At 40.0% G+C, this 27,993-nt stretch overlaps 1 protein-coding gene across 4 annotated transcripts; it reads right to left on the bottom strand.

The window, feature by feature from the left end:
- Positions 1-121: 121 nt before the first annotated feature.
- Positions 122-27,857, bottom strand: kntc1 (kinetochore associated 1). Of its 4 annotated transcripts, none has more exons than XM_069182201.1 (64): positions 27,774-27,857; positions 27,098-27,238; positions 26,034-26,154; positions 25,824-25,939; positions 25,445-25,523; positions 25,255-25,332; positions 24,906-24,940; positions 24,487-24,597; positions 24,087-24,180; positions 23,787-23,839; positions 23,487-23,599; positions 23,340-23,394; positions 22,897-22,995; positions 22,641-22,711; positions 22,152-22,214; positions 21,984-22,059; positions 21,471-21,596; positions 20,661-20,750; positions 20,461-20,526; positions 19,878-19,939; positions 19,460-19,571; positions 19,037-19,180; positions 18,806-18,862; positions 18,620-18,721; positions 18,342-18,461; positions 17,912-18,055; positions 17,528-17,626; positions 17,214-17,317; positions 16,885-16,987; positions 16,534-16,668; positions 15,569-15,688; positions 15,288-15,360; positions 15,137-15,204; positions 14,561-14,850; positions 14,044-14,216; positions 13,714-13,811; positions 13,343-13,487; positions 13,076-13,132; positions 12,710-12,873; positions 12,281-12,385; positions 11,672-11,800; positions 11,053-11,169; positions 10,414-10,523; positions 9,990-10,203; positions 9,748-9,837; positions 9,273-9,444; positions 8,823-8,881; positions 8,386-8,602; positions 7,525-7,598; positions 6,990-7,200; positions 6,629-6,741; positions 6,057-6,112; positions 5,322-5,400; positions 5,042-5,166; positions 4,652-4,787; positions 4,278-4,373; positions 3,721-3,777; positions 3,560-3,614; positions 3,137-3,200; positions 2,721-2,850; positions 2,067-2,156; positions 1,589-1,734; positions 1,193-1,283; positions 122-753 (listed from the first exon to the last, which is right to left on the bottom strand). In XM_069182201.1, the coding sequence occupies exons 2-64, from the start codon at positions 27,227-27,229 to the stop codon at positions 727-729; spliced, it is 6,711 nt and encodes a 2,236-aa protein (XP_069038302.1). In that variant the 5' UTR covers positions 27,230-27,238; positions 27,774-27,857; the 3' UTR covers positions 122-726. The 4 variants fall into 4 exon arrangements, with proteins under 4 accessions (XP_069038302.1, XP_069038305.1, XP_069038304.1 ...); XM_069182204.1 differs by having other exon boundaries at positions 22,668-22,711; XM_069182203.1 differs by having other exon boundaries at positions 27,098-27,260; positions 27,774-27,818.
- Positions 27,858-27,993: the final 136 nt, after the last annotated feature.

The raw sequence follows: 27,993 nt of genomic DNA, 5'->3' as shown, positions 1-27,993 counted from the left end.
ACATGCAGATTCTGTCAAATAAAACTACCTCTATAACATGTATGATTTTGTGAATATAATGGCTTTTACGACAAATTGATATACAAAACCACACCAAAAAAGCATTAAACATTGTGGCTTGTTCATTATTTAGTGTCAAATGCAAATTAAACATACACTACAGAATTGAACTTCTAGTACAAAGAGCAGAGAGGTAAATACAGCATGGTAGACTTAAAACTGTAACACCTGATCTAGTGCCAGTCCAGTTTCAATTGAAAATTTAACGATAAATTAATTCCAAACACAATACAATGATACATTTTTTAATTAGTTTTTAAGTTTTTAATTAGGTTCAACGTGACTATACATACAGATTCACAATGACGATTATAGTAAAAGCTTTCATGCATTACAAGCATCTATTTTTCCAATCTATTTTAGACTCTGAAAAGAAAGAATTGGCACGGAAACTTGGAGCAAGAAAACAAATGATTGAGATATTCAAATGTTGACATAGAATTTTTTTTGAATACCTGCCAAGTTCAAAAGTAACCCATATAATAAAATATTCAAACCATATTAAAATTCACTGACTGCATTGTGTTACAGAAATGAAACAGCGTGGTTCAAATACACACATTACATGTCCAATGTTATTAGAGTGGAATTGTTACATATCTTGCCATAGGAAGATATAGAAGATCAGAAGTGCCCATGGTCTTTGCGCTGCACAATCTACTTCCATCATCCCTCATAATTCTTCAGGAACTCCTGTAAAGTATCAGAAATATGATGATCAAACCACATTTGTCATGAACTTTCCTCTTGAAATAAAGCCATTTTTTTAAAAATATAATTGACGAGGTTCAGAAGAGATTGCTGATACGGCCAAAGTCAGAACAGGTGAAAATCTTTTTTTTTTTTATGGTCTTCTGTTGGTAAAACCTGTTTGTAAAAAAAAACGTTTCATTTGTGTAAAATATGCATGCTGCACAGAAAGGAAACAGCATTCCCTCTAGAACAAAACCAAGAGGAAGCACCTAAAAATCTACCACTTGCACTGCTTATAAAAATGAGAAGGCACACTGAAGCCAAGTTCACATCCTACTGCGATGCAAGATTAACAAGGGCGTGCATCTTTTGTGCAGAATGTAGTTAGAAAAGATCATCTTGGTGGGGCCTTTGTCACGTTCAGAACTACACCAGTTACCTGCAAAACCTCAAGGGCAGTCATGTTGGCGGGCACGTGCTTCCCCCTGAGCTTCATATGGTCGGCAGCCAGAGTGGCGGCATCATCAAGGCTGTAGAGGAGAAATCGCAGGAGGTCAGATTACATTTCGCCACGCAGAAAACAGAACCCCCCACTCTGGCGGGCTCCGACAATGCTGATGTTAAAACAACAGCAGCAGCCTCTTTCCTAGTGATGGTTCTGTTGGTGCTTTAGGTATTTCCATAAAAACACACAAGAGGTTCAGCAGCCTCTGGGCTTACGTGCAAAACACCTGGGAACTCGCATTGGCCCGAAAAAGCAGGAAGTTACGGTTAATTAGAACACCAATGCAAGAAAGAAGGATACGATGGGTGTTGGTTGTCTTGAGGGACCTACCGGTTGCTGTTTACGAGGTAGTCCATGAGATCCTTCACCTGGTTTGTTACTATCACATGGTGCTTCAGCAGAGGAAACAGCTTGCTACTCACAATCTTCTCATAAAGCTTATTTCTGCACATGAAGTTCAACACCATGTCTTTAATCTGAAAACGGTAAAACAAATGGGGGTATACAGGGATTTATGAGACAGCATAAATGATTTTAACATTGAATGCAGAAAAACATACTTCACGAGGGCGGTTCACTGCTCAATAATCACTGTATCAAGCACACACTAAAATTATCAAAGGCTAACAAAAACAGTATAGTGCAAGTACAGTAACAAGCTCTAGATCATATTATGGGAATTTCGAGTAGCGGCATGAGGGGAACTACATAAATAAAAAGAAATACAGGAAGTCATCTTTAAAAAAAAAAGTGGAAAGTACAAAACATATCATCCTGCACCATACACATTCTGGAAGACAATACTCACCTGAGTCGAAAACCCAGCTACTTCTCCAGTGTTCATGTGCTCCTCTACTTGCTGAAGAACTGTGACCAGATTACTGGATGACAGGAAGCCCTGTGGGAAAAGCAATGTTCTTTCAGTCCTGCCAAACAGGTTCATTTACTCTTTACAGCTGGTCTAATTAAGGTGTGGGTTCATACTCTGACCTTTCAAAATCTCTTAGCTAATTCCCAAATCTTATGCTGTTGGAATCAAGTGGTCTTTCCTTTCTATGGCCATTTGGAGTCGAGATCTTACAGATATTTCAGCTGCTCAAAATGGATCAAGCTGGCAGCTCTTCTTTGCTCCCATTGTGACCAGATTCCTATCTGCCTTGTGTTTACGTAGATGCACAGTGTTTTCCGTTATCACTCTCTTCTATCTGTATATCCAAATATTTTGTGGGAATTAATGTTTTTTTACAAGAAGTGAACAGTGTGGTGGTTTCCCCACAAACAGGTCATCAAAGAGAAATTAAAGTATTGTTTCCTTAATGCATCATGTGTCTAAGAAATAAAATTACTTTACACAAGAGCCACTGAACAATGGCTTTTGGCCAGGTGAGGTGAGATTGCCTGAGATGCCAACCAAAACCAAAACAGACTTGATTATACTGAGAGATCCAGGCTTTGCTCTTACTTGGACTTGCTGCTCCTTTTTCTCAGAGCATGGAATCAGCAGAAGAGAGCCCAGAGTAAAGGCTGGCAGGTCAAACTGAGCAAACTGCTTTGCAATGCCAATCAAGTCTAGATCAAAAAGGACTGGGCACCTGCAGGCAAAGGACATGCAATGTAACATCTCTGCAATCTGGCTTTCACCTACAGTACATACCATCTGGTTTATGCCATCGAACAATGAAATGAGGACCAAAGTCAACTGTCTGTTACACTGATAGGGAGTAATGGTTTTAGAACAAAGAAAACTTTTCAGCAACACACTTTTTTTTGAGAAATCAAAGACAGACATGTTATCTCTTTATCTAGTACCTTTCCAGGGCTCAATTCCAGGTAGTCAATGTGTTTAGAAAACTTACTTAATGTGGTTATAGAACTTACTTGAGAAGAAGAACAAAGGTCTGATAGAACATTTCTAGTTGTTGAGGGCTGAGGGGAATAGAGGCTGAAATTCAATGGAAAAAAGAAAAAAAAAGCATGACTTTCTTCTGTTTAGGACACGTACATAGTTAAGCAGTACAAGCTATGTAATTAGTTTAAGATGCACAATTTGCATAATTGCTCTCAAGAGTGTGCCAGTAGTTAAGGAAATAATGGGTTTGCTCTGTGGTGTCTAATGAAGACAGTATGTAATTTAAAAACTTTTAGAGGTCTTTCTTCAGCTATATGTATTTTGCAAAAAAATAAACACTGCAGGTAAGGAAAATAAAGTTTGAATGTACAATATGACTTGTACAAACTGTCAACCAAGAAAAAGAAAAAATGAACATAATAAGTGGAAAACCATCCCATTAAGTCACCTACCGGAGAGAAAAGGAGCCAAGATGACACTCTTCCAGGCTCTGATGAAATTAGGAACCTTTAACAGAAAAAAACACCTTTTACAGTAAGGTACCAGTTTAACATGAACCACTGCATTTAAAAATTGCAGGGATTACCGAGATGAAAAAACTACCTATACTTACCTGCCATAAAGAATGAACCGCAGTTAAGGCCACTAAAACTTTCCGCAAGTAACAGGTCTGAAAAATAAATCTGGTTAGATTCTCACGGGGACTATTAAAATGACTGTGGAAATGGTGGAACTTTACAGGTCATCAGTAGGTGTCAGAGTGAGATTTTTAATTTATGTTCTTTCATCTAGGACACAAACTTATTGGCGTATAAGGCAAATACCAGAGAATTGGCATCACATTATGTCTAAAAACAAAATCCTAGTATCACTCCCATTTATTTTCATTTAAACAAAGACTCATTAGATTCCTTCAATGCTGGTGACATCTTCAGTCTTTATTGGGCTCATAAGAAATGTACAGGACTATTAATCCTTATTAACTATGTGTTTACTAGATGCTGAGAAAAATACTTTTGAAGGATGAGGATCTAATCTTTCCTCACCATCACGACAATAAGACTCTGAATGCAGGAACAAATGTGAATTAAACTAATGATTTGAAGTCATGAAGTTTGCCCTTTTGTGATACATGTAGCTGCTAGAGCCTTGATGCATTGGGACACTTACCATGCTGAAACTGATCAGCTTTTGTAACACCCCGTTCCAGAGCTGAGGGTCATACACCTGGTACTCTAAACTCAGCTCTGCTACAAGCCTGACCGCCTGTGGGAGGAACACAGACGAAGCTGATGTCAGAGAAGAGATACATGACCCCCACAATGCACAGCATGTCATACATCTGTACTCAAATCTGCAGTTTTAACTTTTCTGCTGTCTGATAATCTGCCTGAATCACTTTGTATTTGATACCTCTTCTCATTTCAGGGTAATGCAGATGCTTAGCAGTGTTCTGCTTAACTCTCTGGGCCAAATCCTCAGCAAGTCTGCACCAATACTTAAGAGAGCATGGATCTGGTCTTTCGGCTCGCCAGCACTCCTACCCGGGGCTCGTGGCTGTGGTTCTTCCACAGTCCTTTGATCATGCCCTCCTTCGGGCTGCTGTGAAACGACTCCACAGTGTAGGGAATGTTCAGGACTTCAAACTCCGAGAGGTAGATGCAGTACTTCAGGTAGTGTCTGCAACAATGGGGAACAACACTCTTAGCACCTCATAGGGGTGCATTTACTCCACTGAAGATCACATTTTCCAAAGAAATAAACGTATGCAAAAACAATGAAGTAAACATTAATTTAAGACTAAATTCTAAAGTTTTTGCTGAAATGCGACATAAATTGAAATGACAGGGATGCAACAGTGCCTCGCAATAGGTGCAATGGGCATGTTGAAGAAAGAAAAAAATAAATGCACATGAAATGGAAAAAGGACCTACTTAATTTTTTCAATAGACGTTTTGAGGAGGGACTCCAGAGTTTTTGTGTCGGCAATTTGGATGAGGCACATCAGCGCTCGGCTTCTGTTTCCAAAAGTCAGTCGAGGGCCGGAGTTGGATATGGGCTGGATTATAGAGAAACAAAAATCATTTTTACACACACACACGCACATTCTACAGAAGCTGAAGCTGTGATGTGGTGTTCTTGTTTTCTAGAAAAAAAAAATCTCAGCCTATATAAATGAACTGGTTCTGTAAATTAAGCTTGATTGTGACTTACGGAAACTTCTGCAGTAACAATGGCGTACAGCATTCGTGCACTGAAGTCCATGGGGTACATCTGGAGCAAGTAGATGACTCTGGGAGAATTTCAAAAGACAAACATGGCAGGTGCCCTTAAATGACCTCTGCTGCAGCAAACAGGTGTTTTGTTTGGTTTCGCCCCCTTGCGTCAATGCTCAAACTCAAAAGCTGGGGAGTGTGATGGAAAACAAAAAGCCTCAATTGGAGATGATTTGAATAAAGTAAAATTGTAAAAGGATCTCCACAGTTTCCACTGCACACCCCACCCCTCTCAGTTTCCACTTAGGTCTAAACCAAGCCAGATGCACAGTAGATTCTCATGGTAAATATAACCACATCTTCTGTTACTTTACATGAGAAAATACATTCATTAATAAACCACGAGGCATCTTTTCTGGAATGGCAGGATTCTTGGAATAGTCTGTACCCAAAACAGCCCGTCTCAGAGATATTCAAAAAGCCCTATAAGATCAACAAGCCACAAACAACCCAGTCAGGAAAAGGCAAGAACAGTAACAGGCCTTATGTCCTTCAGCTTGTACAGAAATGAAATACAAACTGGACCCAGGTGTTTTTCTCTCAGTTTTCATGTTATATAGTCACCCTGTAGAATGATAAAAAAATCTTTCAAAAACTGTGCTTTTACTCATCTATGCAGTGCTGTTTTTAGTTCTCAGCAGGCTGAGAAGACAAACACAGCTGACAACTGTACCTCATGAGTTCTGGGTCTTCCTGGATGTCGGTGACATAGTGCTGGGTGTTATTATCCTAATAAGAAAGAGATCCATGTTAAGAAACCTCAGAATCTTTTATCCAAAATACAATCTAGAAATAAAGAACAGATTCGTGACAAGCTACTTCATTACTGAGGGCGTTCTAGGAACTGCATACTCTCTCCTATCTCAGGGGATGGGACCAAGCAAATATATTTTCACACAAGCAAAAACCTCAGGAGAACACATTTAATTTTTGTTTAGTCACTCCTTAATACAAGTCCCTTGAGAACAAATACTGCCATCAGGGAGTTAATAATCTCTTGAAACAGAACAACTGCAATACGAACCCAAAACCTCTCTTACATTACAAATAAACCATCTATGCTTTAAAAAAAACAAACATTGTCTTGGAATGGGCCTTCAATGGGGTAGCTGGTGGATGGTAGACAGTAGCAAACTGTGTTACATAAGAATGTAGTCAGGGAGATAGAAGCTTTTTTAGTGCGATAGCTATGGAAAAAATACTATTGTGTTACGAGAATGATGTCATACTGAAACTGGTACTCACTTTTACTGCAGGCGCTGTGCTTTGACACAGCCATTTGTCCAGCAGCAAATCCCTGATTTTGCTTAAATCGATGTTGTTTATTGATGCGATTTCTCTGGCCACGGCATGTATGTCTCAAAGAAAAAACAAAACAATTGAAATGTGTTCTGTTAACAAAATTACATTTTGTAAATGCTTCTTTTCACTCCTTAAAGCTCTGCATGTTTCTTTTTTTCCCCCCTGTTCAGAGTCACCAATAGTTTGTCCACTCAGCTTTACCACCATGACCTGTTTCATGCTTCTTCAAAACCGAAATTGTGCCTTTCCTAATTTTGAGATCTTCCAAAAGGAGGTGCACAAAATATCTGTCAAGTTAAATTACCGGGGTAGTTTCTGCCTGCGGGATTCTTTAGCCGCTGTTCAATGCTGCTGTGCTCATAGAGGGAGACGATGAGTTTGGCAGGGAAACCGGTGGACTTCAAATACTCGGGAGAGTTTAAATGGTACGATATGAGCGTATTCTCTGTAGCTGACCGCTGGTATTGCAGTTTGAGCTTCTCCAAAAATATTTCCGCTTTTGCGTGAGCTGGATCCTGTGTGTGTGTGGGGGGGGAGAAAATAATGTAATATTAAAAATAATTTAAAAGCAACTTTCCCTTTATGGTCAGAAAAATGACAGGAGGCTGGTCTCACAATAAATATTTAGCGAGTGATGAAATTAGGAGACGGCGAAGATCTGTTACAGGTTGGATGTAAATGGTTTGCCGTAAGCTGTGAAAGACACCGAGGATATTCTTTGTGGAATTGCAAGGCAGAATTAGCAATATTCTCCTGAGTGTCACTGCCATTTGGTTTTCCTTAAGGCACACACCTTTAAGAGTTGTTACAAAAAACTATACACAAAATTAAGTTCAAACCTCAGGGCTTGAAGTCTTCAGCCATTTCTCTGCTAGAAGCAAGCAGAAGTTCAAGGAGGTAGTCTTAAGGATACCTGTGGGAGAAGTGTTTAGTTTTTTTTAATGAAAAGGCAGTAGAAGGTGCTTCTGGAAAAATACTAGGACACAAAAAACAGTTTAGTGGTATTAACTCTCAAACAGCAAAGGCAAATCTACAGAAAAGTATATGCTATATTTCAGCTACTCTATCGCAGGGTGCAGCATCTCTTGATTAGTGAACCACATCCATCTTAGTTTCATTACACCAAAAAATGTTCAAGTCACATGTTCAAAGGCCCCACAAGTCACTTAACCTACGTAAACCATATCCAATAACGCATTCTTACATAAACATTGCACTAAAAAAGAAAACCACAATATCAGGCCATACTGTCAAACATGTCAAATCCAAATCGTGGGATGTTATAATGGTACAGTGCTCTCGCTGGGCCTCATTTGCAATATCGTCTTGAAGAAAGAAGACTATGAGGCGATTTGAAACAAGTAAAGCACTGTCACTTCAAAGGCACTGTCATACTAAACCCAACGGATTTCTTCAGACTGAACACTAATACATGAACCAGGACGCACACCAACGGTATGTGACGTACTTTCAAAACCTAGACTAGGAGGCACGTCTTGACCCAAAGAGTTATGGGAGTAACCCTTGGGGTAGGAGCCGATGAGATCCTGGGATCAATAAGCTACTATCAGCAGGCCAGACAGGCCAAATGGCCTGCAGTTGCTATCTGACCTTCTTATGCAGAGCATGCGTAGATGGATAAGGAGGCTGTGTCAAGCCAGGGTTTGCTGAGGAGTATGGCAACTCTGTCTGGAACTGACCTGTGGGCAGCTCCTGAGCAATCTTGTGAGCTGCAGCTGCAGCCCATTCAGGGTTTTTAATAGACAAAAGGTAGGTCTTGATGGTTTCCATTGTCTTTATGGTTTCTTTGGTCATCACATGAGGCTTTCTTCCATTAGACGGCTTCAGAGACTGAGGCTTCAGTCTTTTGTCAAAGACATGATTGACTGCTGACATATAAAGTTTATCTAAGCACACCTAAAAAATGTTAAAAGCAAGAAAGCAAATAAGTTCAGAGGAAATGAAAACAAAAAAAAATACAAGAGACTATACAAAAGATAACTTGGAAGAGAAAAGCAAACAAGCAACTGAAAGGTTTTATTAAGAAACCAAACGTTCAATGGCCACACACTCAAAATCACAGCCCACATACACATCAACTCTCACATTGCACACAAGAAAAAAAATCACAACTTACCTTCATCAGTTTAGATATGAGGAGCAGTGTGGGAAAAGTCTCTTCACTGAGCTCAGCAGCTGATATCATTGAAATACAAAAACAAAAACAAATTGAAGCAACCCTGGAGGTAAGAGATTCATGCCTGCGTGAACATTTTTGGGGGAGGGGAGGCTCCCTGTTCTGTAGTTAGTGGATACAACTATGAACATTTCTTAAAGGACCTGAACAACCTTGACTTGTGCAATAATTGTTCATTTATCCATTGATATCCTGAGGCATGTGTCCCCAGAAACAGATACTAAAACCTCATCTGAGACAGCAAAGGTAAAAAGAAAATGACACTGTATTCCCTGTATTTGGTAATTACACTTAAAATGACAGAATTTAAAAATGAAAGTGACTGAAAGAGGTTTTATTAGAAATGCAACTGGACACTAGCTAGTTGGAGTCTCACGAGATCTTACTTACAGATAATCTTCCAAAAGTAGAGAGAGGTCTTAAAGAAGATGAGGTGAAATGGCAGCCTAGTGTGTGTAAGAGGAGAGCGCGGCAAGGAATTCTCCTGCAGGTATTGGTGCTCTATATCCATAGGTGTAGAGACGCGCTTGTAGGACTTCAGGTGCTGCAGCAATCCTAATGCCTAAAGAAACACACAAGAGACGTGCTTCAGATTCACACTCATGTCTGTTGGGGGGGGTGTTTTTTTTAATCTGTATTATTCACAGTATATACTGTTCCAGCTTAATTTTGATCACATTCTTAACTTAAATAAAAAGGTTAGCTAAGAGCTTGCACTATTCTTATACAGTGTTATTACTTTAAAAACCCTAAAGGCTAAAAAATGTAAAGGTAATAAAAGTGTTGAAGACAACGCTTCAGGAAAAAAAAACACTTTTATACATAACCACTTCTAATTTTAAGACGGTCTAAGTATTTTCTTCACCTGATCAAGGTGAAAACTTGTGATTTTTTCATCCGTGGTCTGGATTACTCTAAGAATGCCTTCAATTGTTTCGTAATCATAAGGGCTGAGCTGTAAATGAAAGAAAACACACAAGAATTTTACATGGCGAATGCACACGAATGAAAGAGTCCATTGCAATACTTAAAATAAATCAAAAGGACATTAAATCTTCTGATGTTAGACTGCGATGAGGATGTCATAAGCACAAGCAGTGACCTGACCTTGATGATGGCTGTATTTAGGCTGATGACAAGCTCATTTGCACTCTTGAGCAGAGGGATAATTTTGAGGGCTCTGGCCAGGGCATCACTGTGGTCCAGAGTGCTGCCGATGTCTGTTGCTGGCTCATCTTCACTCTGATCAATGCTTGTACCATGAAGCAGAAGAGTCTTAATGTACAGATTTAAGGTAGAATCAGTCTCTAGGTTAAATGTGCTGAAAGAAAAAAAAAGCAGTCATGTTATTATAAACAACAGCATTCACTACACTTACAAACCATCAAATAACAACCCAGATTTAACTCTTTAAAAACATTTAACCTGGACGCATGCAAAATAATTTACATACTGAAAGGCCTTTGTTAACAAGCTAAATGTTAAATATAACTCAAACCGATATATTGCTCGTTAAAAAAAAGATTTTTACCGGCAGTATTTTAATATTAATTCAGAGTTGACATTCCGGTTCTTCACTAGAGTAGAAATCAGGTCCCTCTTCTTCTCAGGAGTCTGTCTGAATACAGCCTGGAAAGAAATCTGTTAAAAAAATGTTCTGGTTAAATGGTACTAAGAGATTAACAGGGTGATTTGCAAAACTGCATTTTAGAGTGAATCTTGTTCCTGACCTTCTGATAATAATAGTGGGAGTGCTACTAAACCACTTCAACATTATCTAAAACTTAATGCATATCTGTCTGGGATTGCTTCAGTGCTCCTTTGAAATATAGCCATGATTCAATGACTGATTGCAAAAGTACACGAAAGGCCAAACCACTATGCTCTACAATAATAAAAGCAACACTGCCAAATGCATATACTGTAGCTGCAGTCAGAAAAAAAAAACATAAATATGAAAAACTAAAGTTCACTTGGGTGATCTGAATGCCCAAGAAGGAGCTTTAGATGAATGTCCCCAGAAGCAGCATGGAGCTTCATCTAAATAATGCAATCTTCTGAACAGACGGATTGAATGTGCAGAAATGAGCCCGTTAACTACTCTGCAGGCACGTAGATAACCAGTTTCTCCACTTGTTCTCAACACTCAAAATGTCAGGCGTATACGTACACCCAGCTTCCCCAGCTCGATGCCCCACTCAGCATCAGCAATCAAGGACAGGAATTTCTGGTGTTCCTCCCCTTCTCCATACAAAACGGAGAGGTGGGCACCTATAGCAGCCACAGCCTAAAGGAAGAAAACAGCATTTCACATCTGCTCTGCAGCAGAGCTCCTCCTAGCACTACTTCAAAAAGAGACGCTTAGTCTGTTTTCACTTCAAATTGTAATTTTCTTAGATAGCTTTTGTGTTGCATGCCTGCCAACTTTTGCACCATCTACTTGTCTGTCAGAAAGCTACCTCTTCTGATAAGAGTCACAGCGGGCCTGTCAGAGGTTAAGGGTGCTACGTGGGACTGAGAGCACACAGCTGACCTTACCCTAGGAAGGAAGTACATCAAACTGCCACAGAGACAGGGCAGTTTAGAAAACAAATCAGATCTAGCAAGCATGTTTTAAAAGGGTGGAAAGAAACCAGTGCACCTACTACACATCCATATGAATTAAGACAGAACATGCAGATGCCACATAGACTGATGCCCAAGGCTGGAGTTGAACCCAGACTTCAGCAGGCTGTGAAGCACTAAACACCATGCTGGCACTCACTTTATAGTATATCTGAAACAATTACCAGAATTTTGTTGTAGTTTTGCCAAGTGTTGTTGATTACGTGCCAGAGTTTTTCAAACACATCTTTCTTTGGTAACAGACAGCAGTACCCTATGGCCAGGTCACAGTCCACCACTCTGCAGTTAAACACCTTCATCATGATGGGGGAAAAAAAGTTAGAAATAATAAAACAGATATGATGAAACTCATAACGTTTATCAACTCCCATCTGGAGGCTTTCTTCAAGCTTGCAGAATGAGACATTTTGAAAAGACACACAAAATAAATCACATTTAAGAACAGATTAAACTGACAGACCTTGATCAAACTGCCAATTGCAAGTCACAAACCAAGTATTTGATGGTAGGTTTCCATTGGTTAGAATGAAGAAGCCCATGACAATTAAAAGCTGAGCTTGTAATTTTCAATCAATCATGTGGAAGACATTTCTGACATAAGCGGTATTTGAAACATGGAGACAAACAGTTGTATCAGCCAACATATCAGACAGAAAGACTAGAGATCACAGTTGGAGATTTCCTTATAATTTACTTTTTAAATCATTTTAAAGACTATAAAAACTATATCAAAATTCTTTATAATAAAATGAACTATGTAACCATATTCTCACCTTATGCAATAAAGCCAAAGAAACATCTTTGATGACAGAGATGGTCCTCTCGCCCAGTGACACCACAAAGTTTCTGTCTTCAAGGAGATGCTGAAGATCATGTAGCTAAAATGAAGGGGACTTACTGATGAGGGTTTTGACTTCCCACAGAACTTGAGCTTTTAAATATAAATACAATCTGCTTAATTTTAAATTAACTATTTGACACTTATAAGTACTTGAGTGCTTTTGCAAGGTTTGCATGTTTCTTATGTACTGTCATAGCTCAAGCCATAAAAAAAGAAGCTAACTTTATGCTTAGCTCAGACCTGGATATGAGGCAATACTTGCTTGACAAGTGAACGAAAGGGTTTGTATTTTCTGCACTTCGTACGAAGCTTAAAGGGAGTCAGTCCAGAAGACTGCACATCACGGTGCAGAACCACGCACCTTGGAGCTCAGAGTCAAATCCATGTTGTTAGATGTGATGTGCTGCAGACACGTCCCAAAACAGTTCATCATCAGCCTCAAGGCCAGCTCCAGTTGGCTGCACTCATGTAGGTTCTGAACCATCTCATTAATGGGGCCCTTGATTTGCCTGAGGTGGTTTTTACCTTCAGGGGAAGACAAAACAAAGGTCAGATGCACCCAAAAAGTTGAAAACTCACTTCAGACAACTGCGAACATCATGGACTATAAAAGAATAACGAATCTTAAAAATATGCTACCACGTGTCATGAAAGTGTACTGATGCCATTTAAAACCTTATCAGAATAAGGTCTAGGACTGTAACCAGTATGAAAGGCTTCCTGTTACCTTCAGTATAAGAGCAGTTGGACAAGCAGGAACAATCCAAAGGATAAAGCTTTGAATCTAAAAGAAGAAAATCAACAATAATTCAGAATACAACACAAAACACCCATTACCTATCAACGTACTTCTATAGTAACATTAATATATTAGTATATGTTAATAACAAAATAATACAAATGACAATGTTACTGGTGTTATTGTGCAGTATTTTACATAAAAAGTATGCCTTTAAAGAGGCATCATCAATGAGGAGCGTTCAGAATGCCATACCCTCTGAATGGGGTACAAAGCTAGTAGTAATTTTGTACAGAACAGGCAGCACTGTTATGGGATCTAGAACTATGCCGTCCTCATTGAAGAAATCCTCAAAGGTCCACTCTCCATAGGGATCCCTGTCAGTCCCCAAAGAAGAGGTCTGCAAACAGAAAGGGAGACCATGACAGCTACTACACAGTCTCAAAAAATAAAAAGCCAGTAGGCAGTGGAATTACTGTAAAGATAAGAAGCAAATCTTGTGCAGTGAAAGCCCATTACATGCAACTCTACTGAGCACCAAGAAAGAAAATGTACCCCATTTATCCATGTTCTTACAAAAAGTATAGGTACAGGTAATTGTCTTAATGTTTCTGGCGTCTCCTCACCTTTGAGATGAAGCCATAGTCATCTATCTGACACTGCCTGTACACATCCATGGCAGCTAAGGTGTTTTTGCAGAGTTCCTGGCAGTCGAGTAACAGGTCTGCAAAAAGCCAAGCTTGATGATCAATATTAACTTTAAGGTTATTAACGTTAAGTTTAAATCTGAATAGTACATAAAAGCATTTATCTTTGTCACCATTATACTTCATGCAATTCAGCTTAAGATATTTAAAAAAATACACTGAACAATCACATTAGCAATGCAAAAGTCATCTATGATGAACATACAGTAGTTGGCAGCTCACAGTCCATAACCAAACAGACAGAGGTACCTGCACTACATATAGTGGCTGCCTGACAGGCCAACTCATAGATCACAGCCGGAAGATTCATTCCATCAGGGATTATCATAGGCGTGTTGGCTTTCAGCATCTGGCAGAGGTCCCGTGCAGCATTGAATAGCACTTGCCCAGTCTTCTCATTACAGTGATGTTGATACAATTCGCTGGAATTAGAACAAGAGGGTGCGGCACAGTGAGGTTTTGTTCTCCGGTCATGGCGAGAATGTGCAACCGAGACGTATTATTCCCAGCAGGTCATATGGCACATGCAGCCTTTGAGGATCAGAGTGGGCAGTTTGCGATTAAACTGAATAAACAGTGGTAGAAAAAAAATGATCAGAAACTTAAATGCGTTCCAAATTTCAGAAAGCAAAGTCTGGGTGTGATCTTGCTGGGGTGCGCTCAGGAACTGGGGTTTGCCATCTCCGGATTGGAGAACTTGAACTGCCCTCTGTTCTGTGACCTCGGGGTCAGCAGTTTTTTAAGGCCCTCTGCTACTGCTACTCACCAACAGATCTTCAGGGCCTTTTCCACCTTGCCCACAGCCAGGGCCCTCATGGCCAGGTCTGCTCCCAGCTCCTCCTCGGAGCGCTGCAGCAGCAGGGCCAGCCGGTACAGCCCCGCCTCCGTGGAGATGGTCTTGGTCTTGCCATCCGGGTCTTTCGCCACCACCGAGGCCTTCTCCGTCCGGGCCCGGGACCGCGTGCTCTCGTAGGCCCGGATGTGCTCCTCCTGGAACTGAGCCAGCACCGCAGGGCTCTCGTAGTCCTCCAGAGACAGGAAGATGTCGAAATCCTCCTGCGGGTTTCACACATAAAAAGAACACTGCAATCAATGGGACTCTCCTGCTTCTCTCTGAAGGAGAGATGGAAATCAACTTTGGAAATCAAAAGAATGATGGCACAAATTAGAACACAACTTCTTAATTCCTCAAGAGACACCTTGGCTGCAGGGTTAAGTTTATAACGTCTTTGCCTCTTATCAGCAACAATCTTAGTGGCTAGCCCCAGCGGCTCACTGTTCAACTTCTACTGAGACTGGAAAGGGAATTCAATCAAATTACAAATCAATTAGAATTACATACCTGTAAGTGGGCAATCGCTTCAAACATCTTCAGATTATTTTCACACTGCATTCTTTTTAATGTGTTGTCTGTCAGACAGAAAAAATTAGAAAGCATTACAATTTAAACCCAGCAAGACAATTAAAAAGGTGGGGGAGAACAAGACCCCTACCTTTCTGAATGCTCAGCAGAAATTTCAATATCTCCACCATCACATGGGCCACAGCTATTTGATGGGTTTTGCGCTTCCAAAACAAAAGAAATCAGATTAGACTTGTGAAAAACCATATGAATAATCTGTCTTGTTCCAACCTACGTCTAGTAATTAATCAATTTTTCTGTTCAGGTGGCTTTCAAACCTTGAGTCAATAAATCTCAGTTATATTCTAGCTGGTTTTTCTTGCTGGGTAGAAAACAAGTCTCATTTAGCAGTATTCTTCTGCTCAGCCCCACCTCTTCAGAGACGTCTGTCTGGTCCTGTAGCTCCAGGCGAGCCCACATGGCCAGCCTCTCTGCAATGCACTCTGCTTCCTCGCCAGGAAGACGCTTAAGTAGATTCAGGCACTCCTCCCTCTGCAAAATAAAAGTTACAAAAAAGCGCCTTTGGTTTTTTTTTTACTGAAACATCCATCAAACACAAAAATAACAGGTGCGAATAGTCAGAGCTCAATGTGTGGGCTGTGAGACGAGAAAGGTATCTGACCAAACTACCAGTTTTTGCACTAACAATGTAAGCAACCCAGACTACTTTCCACAAAAGAATCTTTGGCAACACAAGCTAGTGTGTCAGAAACCAGTCTCCATCGAGCCTCTTAACAGAGTTCCTAGCAATTACCTGATGCACTAACACATAGAGAGCCACCACTTTAAGGGGTTCAATTCCAAAAACATATTTTGTTAAACTGGTACTAAAACAAGATCAAAATGTATATGATGTCAAGGGGTTATTTTTTATTACGAGGCTGATATCCATCTATTTTCTAACTGCTTCACCCAATTCAGGGTCAGGGGGGAGCCAGAACCTATCCCAGCAAGCAACAGGCTAAGAGAAGGATAGGGACACTTCGGACCAAATGCTCACACATGGGGCCAGATTTCCCAGTACTCAATTAACCTACCAGTATATCTTTGGGCTGTGGGAGAAAACCACAGTAAAACCTGGATGAAAATCTTGTTTCTTATGGCACCCACACCTTTTTTTGTATTCGTCTGCGTTTCATGCCCTGTACAACACCCTGTGATTTATTTTTATGAAGGGTACTTTACAATAAGCTTCTTTAAAAACATTTTTCTAAGATTAATTGTCCATGGCCTGAACTGCATTTTCCCAAAATTAGAAATGCATGTTTCATGACTTTCAAAATGCATGTTCAGGTTACATTTTTTGGGGCTTGACTGCAGAGTAGATCCATACGTACTTTCCCTTGGCTGATAAAATGAACAATGCGGAGAATGTAGATTTCAATGGTGGACAGCTTGTAGGCTTCAGCCACCTTCAAAGCATCATCCAAGGAAGAGGGCAAGTCCTGCTTCAGAATGTATTTCACCATTTGCTGTAAAGGAATCAAGACATGGTGCCCAGGTTTACAGGGGAAGCCAGTTATGGAATTTAAATGCATGTAATCATCATATGTGAAGTGCAATACTTTAAAAAATGGAGCAAATAACTGTTGTTTTATACAGAGAAATTTGAAAATAAAGAATTTGAGCACACACTCTACAAAGTAAAGAACACTGTGCAAGAGCTCCAGAAATGTTTTGACACTAACCATGGCCTGCTTGTCATCAGAAAGGCTAAAGCCTCTAATGCCATATCCTCTTAGAAGTTTCTTCATTTCCATGAGCCTGTAGCTCTCCTGAAGCTGAAGGACCCTGATAACAATTAAACAATTACAGTTTAAAGTGTACATGTGCCTTCTACAGTAACATTTCACTTTCAGCCGTGATCACCAGGACTGAGCTGCAAACCTAGTTTGAAAAGTCTAAACTACAGGTTCAAGCTGCTGCTCCACTTGCCACGAATAGCCGACTTTCTGAGAATAGACGGATGCATGGCTGGAAATGCAGGGAGAAAGATTGAACGGATTTCAAAACTGACTTGGGATGATCCATTTCCAGGTGTTGCTGGACCAGATGCTCCACTGCTTCACTCCAAGGAACAACAGCCTTGTACATGACCTGCAGCACTGCATCGAAGATGAGCTGGGAAAGAGGACACGCTTGGTTTACATGCCATCGCAACACAGCAGTCTAACCGAAGGCCGCAGAACATGCGGTCCTGCGTGACAAGGGTAAAAAAAAGCATTCGCCTGCACACATAAACCTCGCTATTGTCACTGCGGAGACTGAAACATGGGGAGAGCAAAAACAACGGCGTTACAAACTACAGGTTAAGCAAGGGGGTTCACTTACATCCGTGTCAGTCATGCAGCTCAGCACAGCCATAGCTTTGGCCTCCCCCTCCGTTTCAAAGAGAGAGGCAGTCCGAGAACTGCAACGCTCCAGCAAATCCTGTTAGACCATCCACAACAAATTCCGCATTACTTTTTCTACCAAAAAGAGCATTTTTCTTTCCATTTTAATTTTCTTAAACAATTTAACTCGAATTAAAAATATATTGTAATAAATACATATATATCTATTGGATAATAGTTCTATTAGTTTCGGTTTAATCTGGGCCTATACAAAGACGTAACTGGGAAAAGTGTATAGTGTTAACAGCTGGAAAGAAATGAAGACTGAGAATGCACTGTTGTATTGCAATGATGCATTTTGACCCAAGGTCTCGCTCCGAACCTTAATATACTGCAGGAGCAGCTCCTCCAGCTGCAGGTTGTGCTCTGCAGCGTAGGGCTTTATGACTGTCTCCATGGTGGATGGAATGAGCTCCGGTGCCAAAACCTTGTCCAGCATGAGGAACGCGATTGTTGTCATATTCTCCTGTAACGACACAAACCATGGGTGACAAGTTGGATATAGGGGAAAGTGCATCTGAAACCAAGAGCAGGAAGCACTTCTTTAAATAAAGGGCTGGGGGAGTCTGGAAGACACTACCCAGCAGCGTTCTTGATGCCAATACCCAGAGTTTCTTTCGAGAAGCAGCTGGATGAGGTCCTTAGCTCAATTAACTGACTAATGAACGGGCTAGACAGGCCCAACGGCCTCCTCTCGAGTAGACCCTTCGTTCTTATGAATCTTCTTGCAAAACACTTGGCTTGCAGCTCACCTTTTCAAAGTCCGAGAGTGGCAGTCTGCAATTGTATTTTTTATACAGGTCCAGCATCTGTCGCAAGTTGCGCACCAAAGCTTTCAACTGTTCGACTTCTTCGCAGTCACCATCCTCCTTCTAGGAAATAAAAGATGCTGTATTAGGCCAGATAAGGTTTTTGATGTCCTCGAGCACCACTTGAGGAAACACAGAAGCCATTGGTTCTGGCCAACACATGGACATAAAGATCAAAAAAAGGCAGAAGATGATTATTTCATAAGAAGGAAAAATGTTACCAAAGGAATCCAAAGCCATGAAGAAGACAGTCCTAATTCATTGGGGTTTCGAGAAACAAAGTATAGCTCCGCCATTTCCAGTCCATTTTCTGGCCAGTTACTCTAGTGGGGGGAAAAAAAACAACAACAATTACATATCGAATTGTCGGTCATACCTCAGAAAAAGGGAAAATGAATACGGACTACCTTTTCAGTTAGCTCTAGGTTCCTTGACCTTTGTTCCAACCATCTTACAAGTGACTTCTGTTAATGGAGACAGAGAAGATCAAATTAAAAGTCAGTGTTGTGCAAGAAAGTTAAAATCAGCTACCTGATCAGACATACATCGGTGGAATAAACAGAATAACATTTAAAAAATTGTTTTATTAAGTTTAAGACTAATTTAAATCCTATATTTTAGATGCTATAGATGCTAACCTGTCCTTTTGGGACTATTCGTCTTACAAATGGGGTGATCACACTTTTAAACCACAGGCAGAGATCACGAGATGGGACATCTTCAGGGATCGTAGAGAGTAGTGTTTCCAGCATGTTTTCATCAAACTTCCTCTCAAATTCGGGCTGCAAGTGTTAATCAAAAGACATGAACATTTTTAATCTTAGTTCTTCTGGAAAACTGTGCTTCAGGTATTAATTGTGAAATAATTTGCCTCGCTTCCCTTTCTCAGCAGTTGTGAACATCTGTATTGTCTCACTGACTGATGATCTTAGTGTGGAAGAGAGAGTAATTTCGAAGATTTATTTTTAATACAACTATAACATATGCAAAAGCACATTAGACTGTGCAGCAACTTTAATTTTAATAGACTTAGAAAAACTAGAGATGGAAATGAAACTTGCTTGGTGTCTCAGCCACAGGTACTGAGCACTCCTGAGGTCTCGCTCCTTCAGATACCACATAATGTCACTCAGAAGGTCAGTGCTGTTCAGGAATTCAATCCAGGAGATTCCACTGCACATTAGGGGGGAGAGAGATAAAAAGAAAGGAAAATGTTATTAGTTCTGGAGAGACCCAAGGATTATAGCCCTCAAGGACTAGTTATGCACGTCTGAGAGTAAGTTTTAATATTCAAAGCAGGATTATAATGATGTGGCAACAATTACGAGTTGAGTTAATTATTGAAAGTGAAAGCTAACGTTTTTTTAATTACAACTATCCACATAAAAGCCTTCAAAATCAGGCAAGCAGGATATTTAAGAGCTCACAGAACTCTAATCCTTCATTTCACTGGCACAAAAAAGAAAATGCTGAACACACCTAAATTTTTCTGGTCCACAGGAGCCATAGAAGGTAGTGAGCTTTGCTAGAGCTTCCAACACCTGGGGAGCGAAACTGGATTACATCTCACATAGAAGAACGAGCACGTGAATATAGTTCAGAAAGAAAACAAACAGGTAATTATTTTTTAAAAGATGACTTTGCCAGGTATTCGAGTGTTATAAAACCACTCTTATTTTTCAATAATTGGATGCATGGCTGTGGATAGTGGAAGGACAAGGACCTACAGCTATGTCCGTCTATTGCAAACGCTCATTTTTAACACTCTGCAAACTCCACTGTGCTTTACAGGCGAGTTGACACCGATTGAAGGATGCTGCTGCAAGCACAGAGGTGCCTAACCCGTCAAAGGATTTGCTGTTTAGCCAACGGCAGAGTCGGCCCTGGCCAGATAATGCCCTCCCTACCTTGGTAGCACTCTGCGTGTTGTGTGCCACTGCATGGGGAGGCATGGTCATGTGTGGTGAACTGTAGTTCAGACCTGGACCAGAGACATGTGTGCACAGAATGGAACCTGCACAGTTACAGCCTGTACCTGTTGACTGTCTGAGACAGATCTTACCTCAGTCAGCAGGAGGGGAAGTTCCTCCATATATGCGGACGTCTTCTGTTCATCTCTCTTCAAAAGCTGTTAATGATCACAGATTTTACTGAAATGAAGTCTGGCTGAGAGGCCACATTTCGTTGCTTTTTATTTCACCTAAAGAGACTGGGCAATTACGGCACTGTCCTGAAAAAACATAAAACTTCAGAGCTGCTTACTTTGTTCTTGGCGTAATTTAACATCTCCTGTGCGGTGTCAAAGGTTGGCCAGGGAGTACTGATGCAGTACTGCACAGTAAACTGCTCGTCCTAAAAAGGAGACCTTGTCATTTAAACTGTTTATCAAGCAAACCACAATCAATTCTCATATCCTGTCATTATTGTGAGCAGTACATCCATAACAAAATCCTACACATACCCACAGATGCTATGTATACTGTGACCTTGCATTGTCTGATTTGCACTTTAGTGTTAGCTCCGTTTAAAGAATACATCCTTTCATATCTGAGCTTTGTAGCTAAAATACACTCCTGTAGTTCTCTTTAATTGACAAGAGGAAATGGGGGACCTCTTCCCATGGACAATCACAGTGGATGACAAAGGGTCATTTGCGTCAGAAGGAGATCCATGCAAGCCACTGCATAAACACATTTTAGATCAATGTGACCCCCTACAGCACCGTGTGATGCATCCTACCTTTCCTTCAGTGCTCCCTATGATACCATTGGCATGAGTACTTTCCACAGTACAGTTATCTGAACAGCTCAAAGACTTTATGAGCACTTTGGATGTGGTTTATGACACTTCACAAAACATTAGTGTGGCATTAAGACTATACAATGTAAAAACACACCGCATGATTAACAAAAGAGAAGGATTTTTTCCAAATGGAAGAAGAGCAGCTAGACATATCATACTCCACAAAGACTTGCAAAAACAAAACTGTACCCTTCGTATACAAATACATAGTGTTGCCAATTACTCAGAAATAATGCAAGGCCATTGATTTCTCTTTGGGAAATATCATACCACAATTTTGTGCAAATTGGTTTTGGCCTCTTCTACCAGCTCCATCCAGACAGCTTGCCCATAGCCCCCAGCAGAGACTGATGCGAGCTTTTCCAGCACAAAGTTCAGCCTGACTTTGTAGACAAGCTGGGCAGAAAGAGGGAACAACAACTCATATATACTGCGCCCACACAAACAATACGACACACTGTCCATTAATGATCAGAGACAATGGCAGATATTCAGGCTGCAAAAAACACTAACATACTCAAAAATCAGAATGCACATTCAAATTAATGGTGAGACATGTGAGGGTATAATACATATTTTCAGATATCTACCAACATGCTACTTTTATGAAAGCACTTCAGAACAACACAGTCCAAACATGCTAGTCAACGTCAATGACTGAAAGTGGCTTTCAAAATACATTTGCACAATATGGCTAATAACACCATGGCACAGTAGGATTAAAGTAAAAATGATTTTAAAAAATCCTTCTTGAAAGTCAACGATATATCGGAATCATAGTACCTCAACATCAAGTCCAAACTGGATGGCAAACTGTTCTGCCTCTTCAAATTTATGCTTGTAGAGGAGACGACTCAGCCTGTTTAAAAAGACACATGGATATAGGTTACTGAATTCCTTTGTGTCTATATGAAACACAGGTATACAAAATTTATTTTTAATGCTTCAAACCTATTTTCCGGCAGGGCTTCTGTGAGACATCGCAATACTATGGCAGACACCATACCCTCGGAACTGCAAAGCAATTAAAAAGGGGTATTGTTGAAAGTGGGAAAGAAAACACGAGGGCTGTTTTTGCAGTCTGATCAGAGACTGCTTTGAAGAGCCTTTTTAAATTTAAATGACTTGGAGTTCAGTTCCAACTAGAATTTGTGAAATAGTCCATGAATGTAAAATATTTTTTTAATCAAACAGCTTTCAAGATAGGAACAATTCAATAATTATTAACTGCACTTAAACACACTGAAGAAAAAAATATAGTGCATAAAAACAAGTATGTCATATTGACAACCTCTAATAAAGGAGAATACATTTGTACATGTGGTGGTGCTTCCAGTGGTGTGAAGATAATTAATAGCCACTCAATAGGTAATCTAAACTACATGTTTTTAAATTGATTACTACACAAACTGTTTTCTGTGAGGAAATAAGCTGGAATACCTCTCTTTGTCACCTCCGTTTTCATACCTTTCCTGGTTTTCAGAAATTCCTTCAAGTAAATATATGGTGTCCTGAAATACAGTGAAAAAAGGTGTGATATGATAATACTCAAAGTGAAAAAACATTTGTTCATATCTCAAAAACCCACTCATCCATTTCAAAAGTGATCTCTGATGAATAATGGACACATGCTACACATACGGACACATATTCTTCATGTTGGGTCGGTGATGCTTTCACAAAAGGATATTATTACCGTGCTGATTCCAATTTGGACCAGAAAGGAAACATCAGAGACCTCCAGTGAATAGAGCAGGCTCATTGAAGGAACCGAGTACACGGTCAGGTTCCTATTCTACAAACCCAAAAAGAGCAAGAATGAGAAAGAACATTTTTATCACTACCTGAAATGCATTCTATTCTGATGTAATCTAATCCTATTTTTTTTGTGGTAGGAAAAATTCATCTCATAATGCTCCAGTTGTCAAGTCAGTTCAATCTTGAATTTAAAAAAAAACGTAAATTAAAAATGTGCATTCAACACGCTGGGAATTGGTTAACTACGGCAGATTTAATGATCTGTGAACAATGAACATGCTGAAAAGAATTATTCACTGGGATAAATGGACCAGCGAAAAAGAAATGCTTAAGAAAACACAATGCCTTATACCAGTAAAAATAAAGGGGGTCTTGTATCACCTGTGTGTTGTCCTGTGCCGTCAGGATTATGAGCTTCAAATTTGCATCTTCTTGTCTGTATAAAAATTAAAGATTAAAAATGAGTTTGAAAACAAAGACCTGGAAATAAATGCTGAAGCAAAAAACTAACAGTGATGAAGATTTTACGTGGCCACAGAAGCAGAGTCTCCCTCTGTTGTAAGCAGGAAGTCCTGGATACACTGCGATGGCCAGCACCACACCATAACCAGAGAGTATATATCCCACATGCTCAAGAAATTCTGCAGGGAGAACACGAAACAATGTAATTCAGTACCCATCTTGTTAATTTCTCGCAGCAAAATACATACTCATTTTGCACATAAAATATATTGGATCTGTCACACGGGCCAGACTGCTTTTTTGTCCTGGGAAAAGGTCCTTTAAGCTTTTCAAATATTATTGACAAGATTTTTACACACATCTCACCTCATTGTCCAAAACAAACATCACATTTCCCAAAATCTGGGTCTTTCTCACACCTGCAAAAGAGCAAGACACACACTTAGAAACATTTCAAAATTCACATTTAGTTCCTAATAGTATATTAACATGTATCTATTACTGTATATATACACATGCTAAATATACATTAAGATTCAATACAAAACTTAAATGCTTTGTAGGCCTGAGGTGATACTTTATGAATTGATCAGTGGGGTAAAATTAAATTTATGAAGCTGGAGTGGATTTTATAAGACCATGCAACAAAATTATTATGAAATTCACCTGTTACTAAACTGGAATCCATAACATTATTAAGACACAACGTCTTCTGAACCAGGTCCACTTTCCATGTGGAGAGCACATGGTCTCCACTGCCCTGTTGACATGACAAGACATGAAAGAAAGGCTCAGTTCACTGGAGACTGGAAGAAGAGATACAGTATGTTGAATTCAAGCAATTGGCACCATGACATCTAATGGGACAGCAACTGGTAAAGTATAACTGATGGCTTACATAAGACACCATTAGGTAAAGTGTTCAGTCCAGGAGTCACAGCAAGTGAAGACATGCCCTTGGTTATTTGGTCCTATGCTAAGCTGCAATCACTGCGCATCGATTTAGACAACGGACATGAAACAATGCAAGTTGAGAGAAATAAATAAGTAAACAGTCTCAACGCACCCCAATTACAAGCTGTATGTTATTTGCCAGTTCAGCGATTTCAGCATGCTGGCACCCATGGGTGTGTCGCTCTTCAGTGGAAAAGAATGCAATCTTGATTGGATTCTGAAGCTGAAAATGAAAGGACACTTAAGTATCAAATTGAGCCAAATGAAAGAAAAAAGTAGAGATGAAAATTACCTCACAAAAAACGTTCTGACATGATAAAAATTTGACCGTAAGTTTGAGTATTTGTCAAATGGTAATTAATTACACATTTCGGAAAATAGTGGACCTATTTAAACAAGTACCAAAATATTTTTAAAGCCTTTAACAAAATTTCAACAACTACAAATTGGATATCAGAAACAATTCTGAATATAAATCACTTCAAAGTGACAAAAAAGGACATAGGTATATTGCAATTGTACATAACATACCTCTTTCAAGGTGCCAAAGTCCGTTTTTGCTATGGCTAAAAAAAGAAAATTCATTAAAGGATGTATACACCATCATCAAAAGTTATATTCATTTAGCTGTGAAGAAGATGTTATCAGTGAGTAACTGCTCAGTGAGTAATTCAACCGTGAATTTGTAAATATCTTAAATACAAAGATAATTGCCAATTTCTTCTGCTTTACAGAAACACAAACTAATAGTACAATATTACACAATGTTTGAACAGTGACATGTAATTTCATCATATTGCTTTTAAAGAACTGGCTTGATACAATGGGGACAGTTTTACGAGAGGAAGACAGGCATGATATAACAGGGGGTACAGCTTACCCATATGAATTTTTTCCAGCTGAAGGTTGGAAATTTGAAAGAACCCGTCAGAAACAAGGAAGTACATGTGGTAGATTCCTGCACACAATGAACAAAATATGTTAGACCTTTGGTTGCTGACACAATATAATTCCATTCATTCGTTTTAGGCAAAGCAGACTACCAGGAGAATCTCATATTCAAACATTACCTGGAAGTGATGTGTCCTCCTGAATGAGCAGGTTTTTGTAGGTCTTTTCATTGTCACAGCGGGGCTTCGGCACTAGAGCCTACCAAAGCAAAACAAAATAGTATTCTTTTATTTATAATTCACATAATGTTTCAAGTGATATATCAGACTTGGCTACTGCACTATGCAGGTAGAAGATGTATTATTCTCTTCTGTATTTTGCTAGTCCTTTACTATGCTCTTATGAAATACCACACTCTACAATGCCAACACTGTGCAATTCACACTTCCTTTGGGCTTCACATACCATTATGCTCTGTGTTTAACAGTTCAGCCCTTGTAAATTTGTTTGAATTAACGCATTTGCCAAACTAAAAAAAAAAAAGTGAATAAAACGTACTTTTGTCAACACTGTCTTCTTCTCCGGCACATAATTAAGGTGGATATTTCCATTTCTCTCCCCGACCACCAGAAACTGTCCTTCCTGGCAGAGACCCACTGTGTCAACATCAGAGTCTGAAATAATGTTTTTTTTTTAAAAAATTACAATAAGAAACATTTCACAGAAAGACTTTTATAATAGTAAAAGTGACAAGGTGTAGGGACTGACCAAACTGAAGCTGTAACAAAACCGACAGGCAGCTCTGGTCCAACAGTACCACAGTCTTATCGGCAACCACAACACAGCCATTTGAACTGTGAGAGGCATAGAGGTTAGGGCTGGAAATCACCTACAATACACAGAAAAGGCAGGGGGTTAATTGACTGGATTTCATGTACGCTCTGGACACTACAATGAATTTCCAACAAGAAAACAGCCAGCTGTCTCAAGAACCGTGATTCACCATCCTCATCCTGGGGAACCTGTCTCTTCTGGGTTTGCACCAGGTGAGTTTGTAAACATGGAGTAGTTTACCTTACTTCCAGGCCTTTAAAAAACCAGCTCTTAAAAACCTGAAGGAGGTTTGTAAATAGAACGAACCCTGTGCCAATCAATGAGTTTCAAGACTGCCCTCATTCATGTACCACAGCTGAAATATAACCGATTGAACTTAAGCAGAAGGAAAAGCAGAAACCAAAGTCCAGAAAGTGCAGAAAACAACCAGCGGCACATCACTTAAGGGCTGCAATTAGCACTGGTGATGAAGGACCCAGTTTGAATAAAAACCAGTCAGCACAGAGGCTCACTGAGCAGAGGTTATCAGACCCGCTCCTAGAGAGCATCAGCTCCAAAGGCACAATCCACCTCCTTCTCTCTGTACAGCACACTCGAGGAACATCACAGGCTGAATGTGTAAGTCCTTAAAAACAGCCCATCACGCCGTGTTATACAGCACTGATTCTCCTTTCAAAACATCTTCCATCTCTGCTCTATCAGCAATCGCTTTATCCGTCAAGGGCTGCTGCGAGCCCGAGTCTAATCCGTCGGGACATCATTTGACAGGGCAGGGGGGCGCGCACACAACTCATCAGGGGCGAGTTTTAGACACGAGAGGAACTGAAAGGCGTTGTCTTTCGTATGTGCGAGGGAACGGGAGCGCTTGGGATAGAATTAGCCTACAACAGCGCTAATCGCTCTCTCAGCACAACTGTGTCCCCTGTTAATGGATGGCTGGCAGTTTTAGGAGATGCCTTGGAAAGTGGGTGACGGAACACGCGTGGGAACAGTATTACCTTTTCAGAAGAAGAGATTTTGACCAGTGTGTCCACCTGGTAAAGGGCACTACCGCACTCCTGTCTGGAGTCGATGCTCAGCCGACCTGTGCCCGTGTCGTCGTTCGTCAGAAGTTCCACGTGGGTCCACATCGCTCAATCCTGACACGGCCGAGAAAAAATCCTTTCAAATTCAAATCGGCAGCGGTGTAATGAAACTGTTCCATAAACCCCTCCCTTGTGTCAAGAAGCTAGTTTCGCCGTTAGATAATCACCGGGGCACATTCATGAAAATAACAGAAGCGGTTAAATAGAGTGTCTTCTCATTCCTCCACGGCGAACAGTAATATTTAAATCACATTGTGGATTGCAGTATAATTTCATACTATATTGGCTACATTTTTCTAATTGTAATTAGATTAGAATCAGTAAATTCTAATAAAAGTATCACTGAATTTATGCAAAACTTTTTTAACGCAAATACAAAAAATGATTAAATAAAGAATATTACTAGTGATAATCCCTCAAATTAGAAATACGAGCACCAAAATGCAATAGCATCGTATGACGAACAACAATAACGTCACCCACGTTATTAAGCAAAGACGATTTTTATACAAACTGCATAGACTCTATTGATAACTATAAAAATTTTGCATCGATTCACCCCGGTTGACATTCCAAACATAAACACCACCTGTAGATAGGAGAACCTCCGCCCAGCCGTCAACATTGAAATTTGGCGGGATTAGAAATCCGAAGTAAATGCTTCCGGTGTCAGGGGCGTTTCTATGGAAACCTACAAGCAATACAGCCAACTTCCTGTTCAACAACTTCTACAGCTACTAGTGTTCTGAAGTGTATTTATTAAGCAATATGTGGTACACGATGTTAAACATTTTGTTTCAATAATATTA

This window comes from Lepisosteus oculatus, chromosome 22 (assembly GCF_040954835.1).
Source record: "Lepisosteus oculatus isolate fLepOcu1 chromosome 22, fLepOcu1.hap2, whole genome shotgun sequence".
NCBI lineage: Eukaryota > Metazoa > Chordata > Actinopteri > Semionotiformes > Lepisosteidae > Lepisosteus > Lepisosteus oculatus.
Note: the sequence above shows the minus strand (reverse complement) of the source record. Positions and strands in the feature narration are given on the sequence as shown.

Excerpts from the sequence above, each read along its gene's own strand:
- kntc1 (XM_069182201.1), bottom strand. The coding sequence starts at position 27,229 with ATGTGGACCCACGTGGAACTTCTGACGAACGACGACACGGGCACAGGT. Across the intron at positions 18,056-18,341 it reads CACTCTCGGACTTTGAAAAG|GAGAATATGACAACAATCGC; the intron begins GTGAGCTGCAAG and ends GTGTCGTTACAG. Across the intron at positions 754-1,192 it reads CTGCCCTTGAGGTTTTGCAG|GAGTTCCTGAAGAATTATGA; the intron begins GTAACTGGTGTA and ends GATACTTTACAG.